Here is a 14938-nt window from a genome sequence, read left to right on the forward strand (position 1 = left end):
AATATTCTTTTCCCTTTTCCCCTGTACTAAAGAAAGGGAAGGTTGCCAGTTTGTGTTGCTGAGGGTGGTTTCAGTTACACAGCAGTCTTGGCTGGATTTGGGGGTTCATGTAGAATTTACCCATGTGAAGTGCTAGTAGCTAGGAGGAATGTTTCCTCCCTCCAAGCAACAGTCTGGGTTTGCTGCTCAGCCAGTGTGCAGCACAGGGTACTGTGTGAGCTGTGCATGCTGTGTGCTGAGAAAAACAGCACTCATTTTACCGTTATCTGTTTCTTTATGATGGCAAGAGATGGCATTTTCCTCTTTTCAGTAATGAGATCTTGGTCATGATAAGATAAATGCTGACTTGCAAGGGTCCCATCCTTTGGCCTTTGCACCCATGCAGATTCCATTCATTTTAACAGAGGTGGAGGAGTCTGTCAACCTCCTTAACAGGTGGTTATCTGTTTGCAAAATCAGGCTGTTTACTTTGAAACATCAAGAACTCTTCAAAGGAGATTTATAAGAAATGAATCGTGAACGAAAGGAGGAAAAAAATCCCATAATTTAATCCAGCACCCTTGCATTAGCTGAATTGTTTAATCTGGGTTCCATTAGTTCAGAATTTTTTTTAAAACTGTATTTTTACATTAAAAACTATATTGTGCTTGAAAACAAAGAGAGGTTAACATGAACTGAGCGCTTAAGATATGTATCTGGTGTCTAAAGCTTTGCACTAACCTGGTGCTTGGAGTCTCTTTGGTGCTGTCCAGCATTACTTGGAACAATTACCATTATCTATTGCTGTGCTCGGTTCTGATCAAAGCCTGCCAGTACTGTGTATTTCAGCAGCCTCTCTGGTGCTTTGAGGAACATAGAGGATTTTTTGAGAAGATAACTAAAATTATTTGATGATTGCGGCTGAAACAGGAATGAGCTCTAGATCAAAACGCGGCTTGATTCTTTCCTGTGGACTTAATAAGCAGGATTACCAAGTCTTGGGAAACGGGAGAGGTGCCTGAGGACTGGAGGAAAGCAAATGTCACTCCAGTCTTCAAAAAGGGCAAGAAGGAGGACCCGGGTAACTACAGACCGGTCAGCCTCACCTCCATCCCTGGGAAAGTGATGGAACACCTTATCCTTGGTACCATCTTAAGGCATATCAAGGATAAGAAGGTTATGAGGGGCAGTCAACATGGCTTCACCAGGGGGAAATCATGTTTGACCAATCTCTTAGCCTTTTATGAGGAAATAACACGGTGGATGGATGATGGCAGAGCGGTGGATGTGGTCTACCTTGACCTCAGCAAAGCATTTGACACAGTCTCCCACAGCATCCTCACGGCTAAAATGAGGAAGTGTGGACTGGATGATCAGGTAGTGAGGTGGACTGCGAACTGGCTGAAGGAGAGAAGCCAGAGAGTTGTAGTCTATGGGGCTGAGTCTAGTTGGAGGCCTGTAACTAGTGGAGTGCCTCAAGGGTCAGTACTGGGACCGGTATTATTTAATATATTCATCAATGATTTAGATGAGGGAATTGAGTGTACTATCAGCAAGTTTGCTGATGACACTAAGCTGGGAGGAGTGGCTGATACGCCAGAAGGCTGTGCTGCCATCCAGCGAGACCTGGATAGGCTGGAGAGTTGGGCAGGGAGTAACTTGATGAAATATAACAAGGGAAAGTGTAGAGTCCTGCATCTGGGCAGGAACAACCCCAGGTTCCAGTATAGGTTGGGGAACGACCTGTTAGAGAGCAGTGTAGGGGAGAGGGACCTGGGGGTACTAGTGGACAACAGGATGACCATGAGCCAACACTGTGCCCTTGTGGCTAAGAAGGCCAATGGCATCCTGGGGTGTATTAGAAGGGCGGTGGTTAGTAGGTCGAGAGAGGTCCTCCTTCCCCTCTACTCTGCCCTGGTGAGACCGCATCTGGAGTATTGTGTCCAGTTCTGGGCCCCTCAGTTCAAGAAGGACAGGGAGCTGCTGGAGAGAGTCCAGCGCAGGGCAACAAAGATGATTAAGGGAGTGGAACATCTCCCTTATGAGGAAAGACTGAGGGAGCTGGGTCTCTATAGTTTGGAGAAGAGGAGACTGAGGGGTGACCTTATCAGTGTCTATAAATATATAAAGGGGGAGTGTCACGAGGACGGAGCCAGGCTCTACTCAGTGGCAAACAATGATAGGACAAGGGGTAATGGGTACAAACTGGAACACAAGAGGTTCCACTTAAACTTGAGAAGAAACTTCTTCTCAGTGAGGGTGACGGAACACTGGAACAGGCTGCCCAGGGAGGTTGTGGAGTCTCCTTCCCTGGAGACATTCAAAACCCGCCTGGATGCATTCCCGTGTAACATTATCTAGGTGTTCCTGCTCCGGCAGGGGGATTGGACTAGATGATCTTTCGAGGTCCCTTCCAATCTCTAACATACTGTGATACTGTGATACTGTGATTCTTGCATGGTCTGCACCAGCCTCATTCTATTGCTTTCTTGCTCTTTTTGATGGTACAGGAGCTTAATGTGGTTTTACAGTTCCTGCCGTCTTCTCAGTTGTCTAAGGCTCCCTGTGGAATTATTCCTTATCAGAATATCTAAGAAGTATGTGAAGAATAAATAGATAAAGTTGTAGATAGCTGTGACTAATGCCTACTGAAGGCTGCTTGCACATGCTGAAATTTGCATTAGAAGTGACTTAGAACATTTGATTATCAATTGCACATCCTTTAAAAATAATTTTACTGAAATAATTTCAAGTCTCAACATTCTTCAGTATAATGAAATTACCTCTGGGAAACAAAACAACCAAACAAACTGTGTAAGAGCTTTTCCAGCTATACTTTTCCCCTTTCTTTCTTTTTAACTCCTGACTGATCACTTGGTACCTTGTGTTTGAGTTTTAGTCATCGAAGTAGTTTGAATAATCTCAAATGACACAAATGTCTAAGGAAACTTCGTTGTTACAAAATAAAGATTGGAGTTTTAAGCTCATATCCGAAGTCAGTGCCTTGTAGCATAGACCCCATCTTCTGAAATCTGCATGATTCATGAAACCAAACACCTTCAAAGAAAAATGGTGTAACGCAAGGAAATTTCTTTACATGTGATATCATTCTCATTTCAAGTTAGTGGACTCCCGTTTCCTTCTCATAGGTCTTCATCTTGTAATGCGTCAGAAAATGTTAAACTCACTATTAAAGATGCTTTAATTCTAGAACTCTTCTTACTAAGCCTGTGTACAAATAAAAAAGGACTTGGAAGTGTGGATTCCTCTGTGGCCATAGATCAGTGGTACATCCAAATGGTCTTTTTCTTATGCATTTTCTGACCCTTAGAATTTTTCATTAAGAACAGAAAAGAAAACCTTTCTTGTGAAAAGGTAAATGGTTGTATTGAGAAAATGGAAAAAAGCTGTACTAAGCAGAAAAACTGAGTATTAAGGGTAAAATTTATCAACGCAAAAGATAAGGTGAAATATAGTCTATAATTATTCATGGTAAAGTGCTGTGAGCTTGGATGATAACAAATAGGAACTGGATTTGCTTGGTTTTGGGTGCATATTTGACCTACTTGTTACTGAAACCTTGCAGAAAGATTTGTATGATTATAAAGTTAATTTCATTGGGCTTACCATATTTCTACGTTGTATTAGCCACAGCTAAGTCATTTATAGCTTGAAAGCAAACAATCGTAAATGCTGATCCATTCATATTCTACCATAAAATACAAGATGGGTTATTCACCACTGTCTGGCGCATGCTTCCCGCTACGACAGAGAACAAAATGACTCCTTTTTAAACTGTCTATATATAAATGGCATAGGGACAATCTACAATAAGGGATTTCATTCTGAGGAGGTACACTGGAGATTTCCTGTTGCCAACACAAAACTGTGGTGTTTCTAAAGAAATCGCCATCTATTGTTTTAATAGGGGGAGGTTGAATATTGTGAGTTTTGCACAAAGTAATGTGTTCTAATTTGTATCAAGGATGAAGAATCAATCACAGAATGATTTTTTTTTAATTGATAGGTATAATTGATCATGATTTATTTGTATTCATTTGTGTATTGAAGGAGTAAGATAAAGTCAAGAGTCAGTAATATTTGGTTTTATACTATATGCTTCCAAAGCTGCATCTCTACAATGAGAAATGAGAAAGAAGGCAATGTAAGCTTTGATAAGAGCAAACCAAGCCTGTTTGACTAAGAAAATAAAAGCAGTTACAGAAGTGCTTCAAAATGGGAAAAGAACTTGACAGAAGCTGTAGTGTGAAAAATTACTATGGGAAATGAAGGGGCACAATGAGAAATACCAAGCCAAAAAGAGTTAAGGCAATGAAAAGGAATTAAGTAACCAAGGGTAAAGAAAGAGATGTTATCAGAGATTCTGACCCATTCATGATCAGGCTGAGAGAATCACTAGGGAAGAGCAGGGAGAAGTGTTCAATAAATGTAGCTGTACTGTTTGGAGGGGATAGGCCAGCAACTTCATATTTGCAATCTGATAGCAGTTAAGGATGACATTAAATAGCAGTAATTACATTTACATATTTTTATATAGCTAGTCCAGCTAACCAGCATGAGGGAAACAGAGAAGATTTAGCTAAAGGGTTCTCATATCATGCAGGTTAATTCTCCATAACTCTGGAAGGACAAGACAGATTTCCAGAGGCTGAAAAAAAATTATTGTTGTTCCAATACTTTAAAAGGAAAAGAGATGCTCTAGGTGATTGCATGTCTGTTAAACAGGCAAAAGATAGAATCACAATTATAGTATGTAATACATAGTTAACGAACAGCAAATGGCATTTACTGTCATTTAGTGCAAGTTTATCAGAAATAGATCTTTGAAACTAACTCAATGTCCTTCCTGAGAAAAACACGTTTAATTGTTGAAGATAATATAAGACTGTTGTATGGCTTACAGGACTTCTCTAAGCCATTTTATTTATTATATCAAGGAGTGGCTTGATTAATCAGCAGAATTGTAGCATATGGACGCAGCATCCCTGTTTTGGAATAATGATTAGTTAAATGGTAGGTTTCAATGTGGAAACATGGGGAGATAGGGCAGAACGGAAAGGCCTCCATTCTTCTGCCCTATTTAACACTTCTTATCAGTGGTTTAATGTTAACATATTATTGTTAACAAAGTGTGGAAGTGGCATGAAAGCTGGAGGAATTTATAATGTCATGACTGTAAGGTAGTGTGGATTACTTGGTGACCTTGGCTGAGGCACCTGGGAACCATTTCAGTGCAGACAACCTTCAGGTTCATAACTTTCTGGCTACACTTACAGGATGCTGGACTCTGTCCTGGTGCACCATAACAGAAAAACATATATGGTCACTTGTGATGAATTAACAGGGATGCTCACTCTGGATGTGCAGGAGACAACAGGAGTTGGCAGTACCACTGTTGGGCATTTGCCCTTGGAGAATGGAACAAAAGGAAGACTACTAGTATTTTATTAACATCTTAGTTTCATTTTGTCTATTGGCTAAGTGGCCTGTCCCACCATAAACAAATCAAAGCAGATGTGTTCCACATGCCCTCCATTCTGCTGTAGGCAAAGCTTACCCACATAGCTGGTAGAGTGTGTGCCTGAATAACAGTGAAAACAGTCCTCAAAAAACAACTTGCAGTCTGCATTGTCTTCCCTTGGGACTCATTTGAGAACAAAACTTGTGGAAATAAATGTATCCTAACTTAGTATTATTTTAATTAACACACTGAATATTTAAAACAAATCAATAAATAGACCCCACAAAGAGTATTGCTAGAGATTAAACTGAGCAGCAAAAGGGGACCTGCAGAATCTTAAGTATATAATACTCCTTGTAAAATAGTCAAAATAGATTTATAGAGCTGCTTATTTTCAGTGGATTTGAATGAGAAGAAAAGTTGAGAAAAATCCTGTGCAGAATACTGCTAAGGAGAATTGTTGGGTTGGTGGCAATTTGTTGCTGGTATTTTGCTTTATTCCAAGTTTTGTTGTGTATTTTTGTTGTGATGCTGATTAGATTTCCTTTCTTTGGCACAGATTACAGGACCGGCCCTTGCTTTACTTTGGTAACCAACCAGATGTGCCAAGGACAGCTCAGTGGAATAGTCTGCACAAAAACCCTTTGCTGTGCAACAGTTGGGAGAGCATGGGGCCACCCATGTGAAATGTGTCCTGCCCAGCCGCATCCCTGCCGCCGAGGGTTCATTCCAAACATTCGAACTGGAGCCTGTCAAGGTAAGTTAGCAGCAGAGCTTCCCCAAAAGCTGCTGAAATTGTTACTGGATTAATCTTAATTGAGTTACGCTGCTGTGAATAGCCTGTCCTAAGCCATTCTCAGTTATATGTGTGAAGCATGGAAAAACATTGTCAGATGCATTACTTCATGATTCAGTGAGTGCCTGATGTTCAAGTGAGTACATTAGTAACTTAGGTCATGTGAGAGCAGCCAGCATCTTAATGAATTTCTCACTGCCAGCAGCCCTTTCCCTTGGTTCTGTAAACGTGTTTTTCTGAGTGTGCCACTCGACTATTCTGTGGAGGAATTTATTCTGTTTTCAAAAAGTACTCAAAACATCACAATTCTGTGGCAATAATGTTCCATTTATCCGGTGTGGGATTTTTTAGCTAAAATTTGTTGATTTTGGATTCATCTTGGGTGTCTTATCTCTCAAGCTACTCTGGTTTGACCTGCAGAAAGTGCCTGTCATGCCATTTGAAATGCCCCATTATGTATTTTATACAAGTTTGAAATACATTTGCATTTGTTTCAAATCTTAAAATCCACCCAGATGTTGCTTACTTTTTACTTTGGAGCATGCCTTACCATAGAAAGTCCTTACACTGCTTTTGGCTTTTATTCTAATACTTCCAGCTGTATAAATTCTTTTATTGTCTGGATGTCTGGCAGGAAACAGGAGAAAGTTAACAGGGGCAGCTATGTATTAAACTGATGTGGATTATACGTTCCCAGGACCGTATCTCTAGGGCTAGTTTATTTCAATCTGTCTAGCGTTTTTTAATAAGTTACAGTATTTTTGAGATAAAGATTATAAATTTATGAGTGATTTTATTTAATTGTGAAATTCTTATGAAGGACTTCAAGGCATTCCATTGCTTTAAAAATGCAGATATCCTCTGCCACAGGCCAAGTCCTTGTAGGTGCCTGCAGACAGTCACGATGAATTTTGAAATGGGCATGTTTGTGTATGCCACATAATGTGCACATATTTTGACCTCAGCCATTCTGTTGTGCAGAAATTTGTGAATAGAGGTTATGGACACTTCTGAAATCTTATGTGTATAAGTATGTGGCCCACACCCCTGAATTTATGCCCCACCTAGTCATATCCCTCTTGTTTGTGTCACAGAAAGCTACAGTGACCTCTTGGATGGGTTTGTGCAGTTCAGAATAAAGCTACTTCTGCTTGCTGCACATTTCTTAGCATGCAGCTACATTTATGCTAATCTGTATGCGGCGCCAACACAGTTTTGGCCCTGTATGTTTGACTTGTACTTTCCAGTTTTCCCTTCTCTTGTAATGTGTTCATAATTTCAACAGATCTGCTATGGAACCACAGATTAGTTTTATTTTTCATGCAATTGTACGAAATCCAGTCCTTTTGAAATCAGATAACATCCATTCAGACTGAAGACATTTCAGGGATTTCACATCCATATTCAATCTAAATAAAGGAAAGCAGGTTCAATAAAATCCAGGTTCTCTGAAAAGAGAACTGTTATTATTGTGTAGAAGTCAGAAAAAATAACGTGGAGGGGAGGGCAAGTTTATTTTAAAAAGTAAATAAAATATCACTGCTCACAGTTTGACTTTGTCTGGGTGAAAGTTAAATTAATATCACAGCTGAGATTTTTAAAGATACAAAGGAGGAAAATGGAAGCCAAAAGGTGGGATTTTGAAGCGGACGTTGTGAGTCAGGAGCATGACTTATATCTGTTTCATATTTTATTTTTTTTAAATGGTCAGTACAGTGCCATGAAGTCTGGCTGACTACTGCTGCTAAAACAGTGCAATATTGCTGTAGCTGGAGTCCCAGCAGCAGTGTGACTGTGTCGGGAGTGCTGTAGTTGTGTGAGTTCTCTGCCTCCCAGCCCAGGGGCTAGCTCTAGCACAGCTCTGCTCCAGCTCTGCTGCGTCCTTGACCCCGCTCAGTTGGCCTGGGGATCTTTACATAACGCCCTGCGATGTGGTACAGATATGCCCCTTGGCGTTCCTGAAACTTCCTACTTGTGGCTCCCAGGGAAATTGCCTCTTGGCCTTTTGTACAGACATAATACTTTGCTTTTCAGACGACAAGACACATTACAGCTGTCTCTCTGGGATTTAGAAAGGGAGATTTGAAGGCGTCATCTCCTTCAGCCTGTGTCCCTCCACTGAAACCCATCCTAGTGTGAATCCCAAGAATTCACGAAATTGGGTTTTACCAGCAGCAGCTGGTACTCTTTGGGGAGATGGGGGAAGCACAGGCGTTTGGATTGGAGAGTGGTGAGTGCTCTGTTTGCTCTTGGAGGACAGGGAGCAGCATACGGAGGGCAGCCCTGGGGACTTTGAGCCAGACCTCCGCTGTCTGCTATTGCAGTGCCACTCCTCCTCTAGTCTCTTTTCTTTAGCTGTTACTAAGCCATAGCAACACTTTTGCAGCTAAGTGATGACATACACGTTGTTGTGCTAAAATAGCTGTGAGGCCAAAAACTGGGGCCTCTTGAAAATGTTTGTCTTAAGCTTCTTACCTAGCCTGTGGTCATCTTTTGTTGTTTTTCTTGAGTGAAAAAATTAAAAGCAAAGAGAGAGAAATAAAAGGGAAAAAACCCTCCAGATTTATGGATGTCTAAGCAGCTCATTAATAATTCCTCCTGAGACATTAATTATGGCTATGAAACTTCTTGAGTCAGATCCTAACCACAGCCTAAGGTCATTGGTGCTGCTCTTACTGGAGTGACGAGTTAATAATTTCCGTCAGTAATGAGTCTGCAGCTCCCCAAGTCTCTCTGTGAGGCTCCCTCCATGCACACTGCGCACTGCTCCTCTGTGGCTGCTGCATCTCTGTGCTGGTGGGCTATGTTGCCAAGATTTTCAAAGGGGCAAGTGATTTTGGGTGCCCAGCTTTAGATACTGTAAAGGAACCTGAGTTTTGACAGACTGTGTTCTCTGCACACCATTCCCCAGATGTTTTGGAAAAACAGAGCAACAGCAGTTAGATGTTTAATGTCTGTAACAATAATAACCATGTGATTTCTTGCAGAAAATATTTAGAGTACTGTACTTAATCATACTTTGCATAGAGTAATTACAAAATTAGTGTCTGTCTTCACAAGCAAGTATCATAATATTATGATGGTTGAAGCATGGATTTAGGCATATTTACTTTAATTTCTGAGTAGACAAATTATTATGGCTGTTCTTGAGAAATGAATTGAAAGTGGGTGTTTTTTTCCTTTTTTATATGATAGATGTGGATGAATGCCAAGCCATCCCTGGGATCTGTCAAGGGGGAAATTGCATTAATACTGTTGGATCTTTTGAGTGCAGATGCCCAGCTGGACACAAGTTTAATGAAGTGACACAAAAATGTGATGGTAAGAAACTTTTAGAACTTTCTAATGAAATTAAAGGAGGAAAGTCATCTTTCTGGAGCCAACTTTGATTGTGACAAGTTGATCTTACTGGAATCAAAGCACTTTGATTGTAATTGTGACAAGCTTTCCAGTCTCTTGTGTTGAAAATGCAAAGAACATGCTTCACAATGAATACGAACAATAGTAATTTCTCTTTCTAAACCAGAGAGTCTTAAATATTGGCCTACAGTTTTTCCAAGCCTTGTATTCATGTAGCATTTTATAGACTTAAAGGTAAACCTGAAACAAATTAAACAGTAAAACAAAAATATACTTCTTAACCAATATGTTGCTTTAGAAATGCTTGAGGTACATTTCTCTGTGTAGACCTTTTAATCAAAAGTTGTATATGACTGTAAGGTTCAGCAAATGCCCACCTACTCATGTAAACTGCCTTTAACATTAATGGGAGTTTGACACTGCTGTGTGAAGTCTGCAGTACTATCATCCTTACAGTCGCAGATGTTAAAGGAGGACAAACATTTTATCTTTCCTTATTGGTCTTACTATTTTGGAAGTACTGCAGGTGCTAGATATTAGTGTGGAAATTTGCAGTGATGATTATGGAATCTTGCTTATTTTTAAGTGTGATTTGATAGTATTTTTTCCCCTCTGTAATACAGTAATCAGGCATAGATGTCTCCTTTGCTTTAAGACCATTTTGGGTACATAAGGAGCATATTACTAAAATGTGTCAATTGCATATTTTTCATTCATCTTTACAATGAAGTCCACATAATGTTTAAACTCTCACAACTGATCCTCTTTGCAGTGATTAGACAAAAATTAAATTAATTTAGGCAGACAAGTTTCATAAGGGGCTAGTGCCAACTTTCAGTATTGTAAACGGGTATGGCTGCAAGGTGTGCATCCTTCACCTCTTCTTGCATCAGGTGCCTTTAAGGAAGCACTCAAAATTTTGTAGTCATTTGTGAAGAATTATGACTTACCCTTTCAAAAGAAAAAATCCAATTTCAAGCAAAGTTTTATAATTTAATTGCAGGTTAAGGAAAGCGATGGCAATGTCAGAACAGTTTGTACACAGCCTGGTTTTCAGATTGACTGCCAGTGGTTTTGTCAGAAAGTAAACCCAGAAAATTATGATTGAACAACCTTGCGAGTGTTTCCTTCTGTGGATGAAGTACGAAGGACATGGTGAATAGGAAAGACTGCACTTTATTAAGTGCTTTATTAAGTATTAGTATGTGAAAAAAACAAGAACTGTAGGCTTGTATAGGCTGCATTGTAGAAGCATTCCTATGGTAGTTTTCTCTTGCTGAAACATGTAAAAAACCCAAAACAAACAAACAAATCCCAACGGCAACCAAATCAAAGTGAAACAAAAAAACCCAAACCACCCTCATGTTTAGAACCTGTGCTTGGTAATAGTTGAGGGACTGGACCCAAGAACCTGGGATAGCTTGGTTCATTCCCAAATCCTGCCACAAGTTTCCTGCCCTGTTTTGTGAAATTGCTTTGGAGTGATCACCTGGCTGCAAAGATGAGACAGATTTTTCTTTCTTCAGTTCCGTACCTGTACAATTTTTAACCTCACCAGACAGAAGCTTTCAGTACATCTTCATATTGCATGTACCAAGCAATTTTAATTAAAATCGTGTAGGTATTCATACAATTGAAAGAATGAAAGGTAACAACCTTATGCCAGCCGCATGAAATAGGATAGGAATTCAATAGTTGAGTATAGTAACGTAAGAACAGCCTACCCATTCTGCTTCTTTAAATTGTCTTTTGAGTGTCAAGTTGAAGTCTACCAGTATAAAACAAGTCATTTGCCTTGTAGTAATTGACTGTAATTAATACATACTAATTAACATCCGATCATGTACTTGGTTTAACTTCCTCTCCAGCAAGTAAGACTTCTCGCAGCTGTAACCTGTCCTTGGGGCAGAACCGGGAGCTACCTGCTGAATTACCAGTTGTTTTTTCAGTAGGCTCCCATTAAAATGAGATTGGGATAGAAATCATTAGGTACAGTGAGACAACGCAAGAAGATGGGAAATGAAGCGTGTTGGCCAAATTTCTGTTTGTTAGCATAGCTGATGGAAAACTTTTTTTTAAGTGTTACAACATTTTGCAGCTTCATATAACCAGTTACATCATTTCCAGTTACATTAACGCTGAGGTAAATGCTTTACTGTGGTGATCAGGGGGGAGTAATTTTTCCTGGAGTGACATTTATGTCTGCAAGTACATCAAGTATACTTACCTTTATAAAACTTGCATACTTAACAATGACAATGTTGCTTATATGAATATCAACACTAATATAAATAGTGAAATACTGTTTGGGTTAGGCTCAACCCTAAAATAAAGAGTGATGATTTTGCTTTTAAAAAGGTCAGACTCTATATAAACAGTGGCAACAATGACTTTAAAGATAAACATTGGTGAATTTGAGTCAGAAAATGCTTGAATGGGATCCATTTACAACTGCATTTTTCTCTGTTAATCAAGGGGCTTTATTCAGACCAAAATTCAATTTCCACATTTTTTGTCACTGAAACTTTTGGGACTCCTGTGGAGTATAATCTTGGAGCAGGAGCCAGAAGTCTCTTAGCAGTGCTCCCAGGGCACTTGGACTTGAGGCTTTGCCAACACTGTCGAAGTAGCCCTGAACAAAAAGTCACACCCCTCTCACACACCCACGCGAGGAATGTGACCCACATCACGACAGCTAGCAAGATGATGGGGAAGAATGTGTGCATAGGGGACCCAAAGCCCTGCACTGCTTAGGATGGGTTAGTCTCCAAGGTCTGGTTATCTGTGCCAGCACAGTCCCCTCCACTCCTTTCCTGCAAAGGCAAGGGGCCACAAAGGTATAGGAGCATCCAATGCTTTACCTAGGGGTGGAGGAACTGATAATTTTTATAATACCGAGTTTTGTATTGCTCTCTTTAGAGGAGAGTAGAACAGAGATCCTTTCTACTTGCTAAAACACTCGTTAATGGTCCTGTGGGACTTTGGGTGTTCCCCCATCTGTTGGGGCCAAATTCCAATTTAGGCGTTCCATTTAAATTCCCCCAATCGGTTTTAATGACTGTGATATTATTCACTCCTTGCCTTGGCGTGTTGGGTGGTGTTGCAGTATTTCATCTCAGAAATTTTTGTGGTTGGTGAAATCATTATTACAGCCATGTGTCTATCTGTTTGTAGATCTCTGGAGGAGAGGTTGGATAGAGTCCTGTGGTGCCATTATTCCTGGCTGGGTTCTCCCTGTCAAGAGAGCAACTGGGTGATTGTAGGTGGCTGTGACAGGCAGTTACCATTGGTCACTCTAGAGAATAACCCGCCATTCTACTCTGCTTTGCTGGTTCTTCTCATAGGTACCATGGAAAAAGTGAGCCATTTTTAAGCTCAGCTAGACTCCAGGTTCCTAGAAGATGAGAGCAATGCTCAGTAGATACAGCTGCATTGTTAAGACAGTCACTGGAAACTAAGGGGAAAGTAACTACACATCACAAGCAGGCTACTGGTGTTAATTAAGAAGCAATTGGGGCTGGCATAGGTTGTTATTAATGTGATTGTAGATAACTTAAATTCCATGCTGTGGAAGAAACCTTTCACATTCCCTCTATTCATGTATGCAGCTATAATCAGCTATAAGAAGGTATGTGTTAGGGTGTTTTTCTGCAGTCTTTGAAATTTTTTCTGCACTGGATTTGTGATGATGATTTAGTATTGAATTGAGATTCTTTACTGAAGACCATCACAATATGGACTTTTATTTTAAAATCACTGACAAAATCTAGGAGGAATTCTGGACTTTGTCTTGCTTCTGCCGTTGATGTTTCAGTTACTGTCTCAAAATGTGTTGAAACTTTGCAACATTCACTTAGGGGAGAAAGCCAGGAAAGGTAATTTTTGTTGCCTGCAGTCATCCTTCTTTGGGCGATAATCCTGTCAGATTGTATTCGTTAAACAGTGCCTGGCTGCTCAGTGCTTTTATATGGGGGATTTCCAAGAAAAACCCAAGTGCAGTAAGAAAGACAGGCAATTCAGTAGGTGCTACACTTCCCTTTGAGTCAGTATTGAACCATTGCCTCAGTGTGGTGCCAGTACATACTATGCTGCTGGAGATAACATGAAACATAACGGTTAATCTCCTGATTGCTTTGGTCATTACAGGTCCCATGACAGTTTTCTTAATTCTGGCGTGCAAAATTCAAACTGGAGGGGTCATGGTTTACTCAGTAAATCCCCTATGCAGTGTAAGACTTTCATCCATCATTATTAGGCAATAAAGAAAACCCTCCGGCTTTTTGCAATTTACAGATACAGTATTTTCTTAGGCTTTATTTCACTTATGTTTATAAGATGCCTAACAAAAGATCCTAATTCAAAACTGCTGATTATGCCCCTAGTACATAAGTTAGGAGGGGCTTCAGACCACGCTGAATTTGATCATTGAGACTAATTACAAAATACCTGTTCTTGTGCTAGAACTAATTTAGCTAACCGGCCCCTGCTTCTCTTTTTGCGTTGAAGATATTGATGAATGCAGCACCGTTCCTGGAATCTGTGATGGAGGGGAGTGTTCAAACACAGTTAGCAGTTACTTCTGCAAGTGTCCTCCAGGGTTTTATACAGCTCCTGATGGCTTAAAGTGCATAGGTGAGTACAATCCTGTAAATAATAAGACAGTAGTTGTCATGAACATTCATGCATATCTAAGATGGGTAACTGTACCAGAAATTTATTTCAGTTCATGGTCATGAAATCTTCCTTTTATATAGAAGTACACCATGTGCCTGTATGTGTATTCTGAGATGATTTTTCCATTTTCTGGACGTTTTTTCTCTTTCCCTCTTTGCTGTGACCTTCCCTTTCATTTTTCTTACTACACTTTTTCTCTCATGTCATATTTGTTGTCTTAAACTAGGCAGAACTTGTTTAACACACCTGCTTGCATGGTGGGTTGACCCTGGCTAGATGCCCAGTGCCAAAGCCACCCTATCACTCCTCCTCCTCAGCTGGACATGGAAGAAAAAAAATACAACAAAAGGCCCACAGGTTGAGATAAGAACAGGGAGTGATCATTCACCAGTTACTGTTGCAGGCAAAACAGACTCGACTTGGGCAAATCAGTTTTAATTTATTCCAATCATATCAGAGTAGGATAATGAGAATTAAACCAAATCTTAAAAATACCAGTCCTCTACCCCTGCCTTCATCCCAGACTCAACTTTATTCACAAATTCACTACCTCTTCTCTCCCAGAGGCACAGGGGGTGGGAAATGGTGGTTGTGGTCAGTTCATTGCAGGTTGCCTCTGCCACTCCTTCCTCCTCAGGGGAGGACTC

At 40.2% G+C, this 14938-nt stretch overlaps 1 protein-coding gene across 2 annotated transcripts in view; it reads left to right on the plus strand.

Moving 5' to 3' along the window:
• FBN1 (fibrillin 1) overlaps positions 1-14938 on the plus strand; it is a 152253-nt gene that overhangs the window by 49833 nt on the left and 87482 nt on the right. For both annotated transcript variants that reach the window (XM_061446884.1, XM_061446885.1), the window contains exons 7-9: positions 6021-6218; positions 9453-9578; positions 14124-14249. In XM_061446884.1, coding sequence (XP_061302868.1) covers positions 6021-6218; positions 9453-9578; positions 14124-14249 — 450 coding nt within the window. The remainder of the gene's footprint in view (positions 1-6020; positions 6219-9452; positions 9579-14123; positions 14250-14938) is intronic.

The sequence above is a fragment of the Pezoporus flaviventris genome, unplaced genomic scaffold (assembly GCF_033815535.1).
Source record: "Pezoporus flaviventris isolate CSIRO_AGI_PZ_B2104156 unplaced genomic scaffold, CSIRO_AGI_Pfla_v1 ptg000006l, whole genome shotgun sequence".
Classification (NCBI taxonomy): Eukaryota; Metazoa; Chordata; class Aves; order Psittaciformes; family Psittacidae; genus Pezoporus; species Pezoporus flaviventris.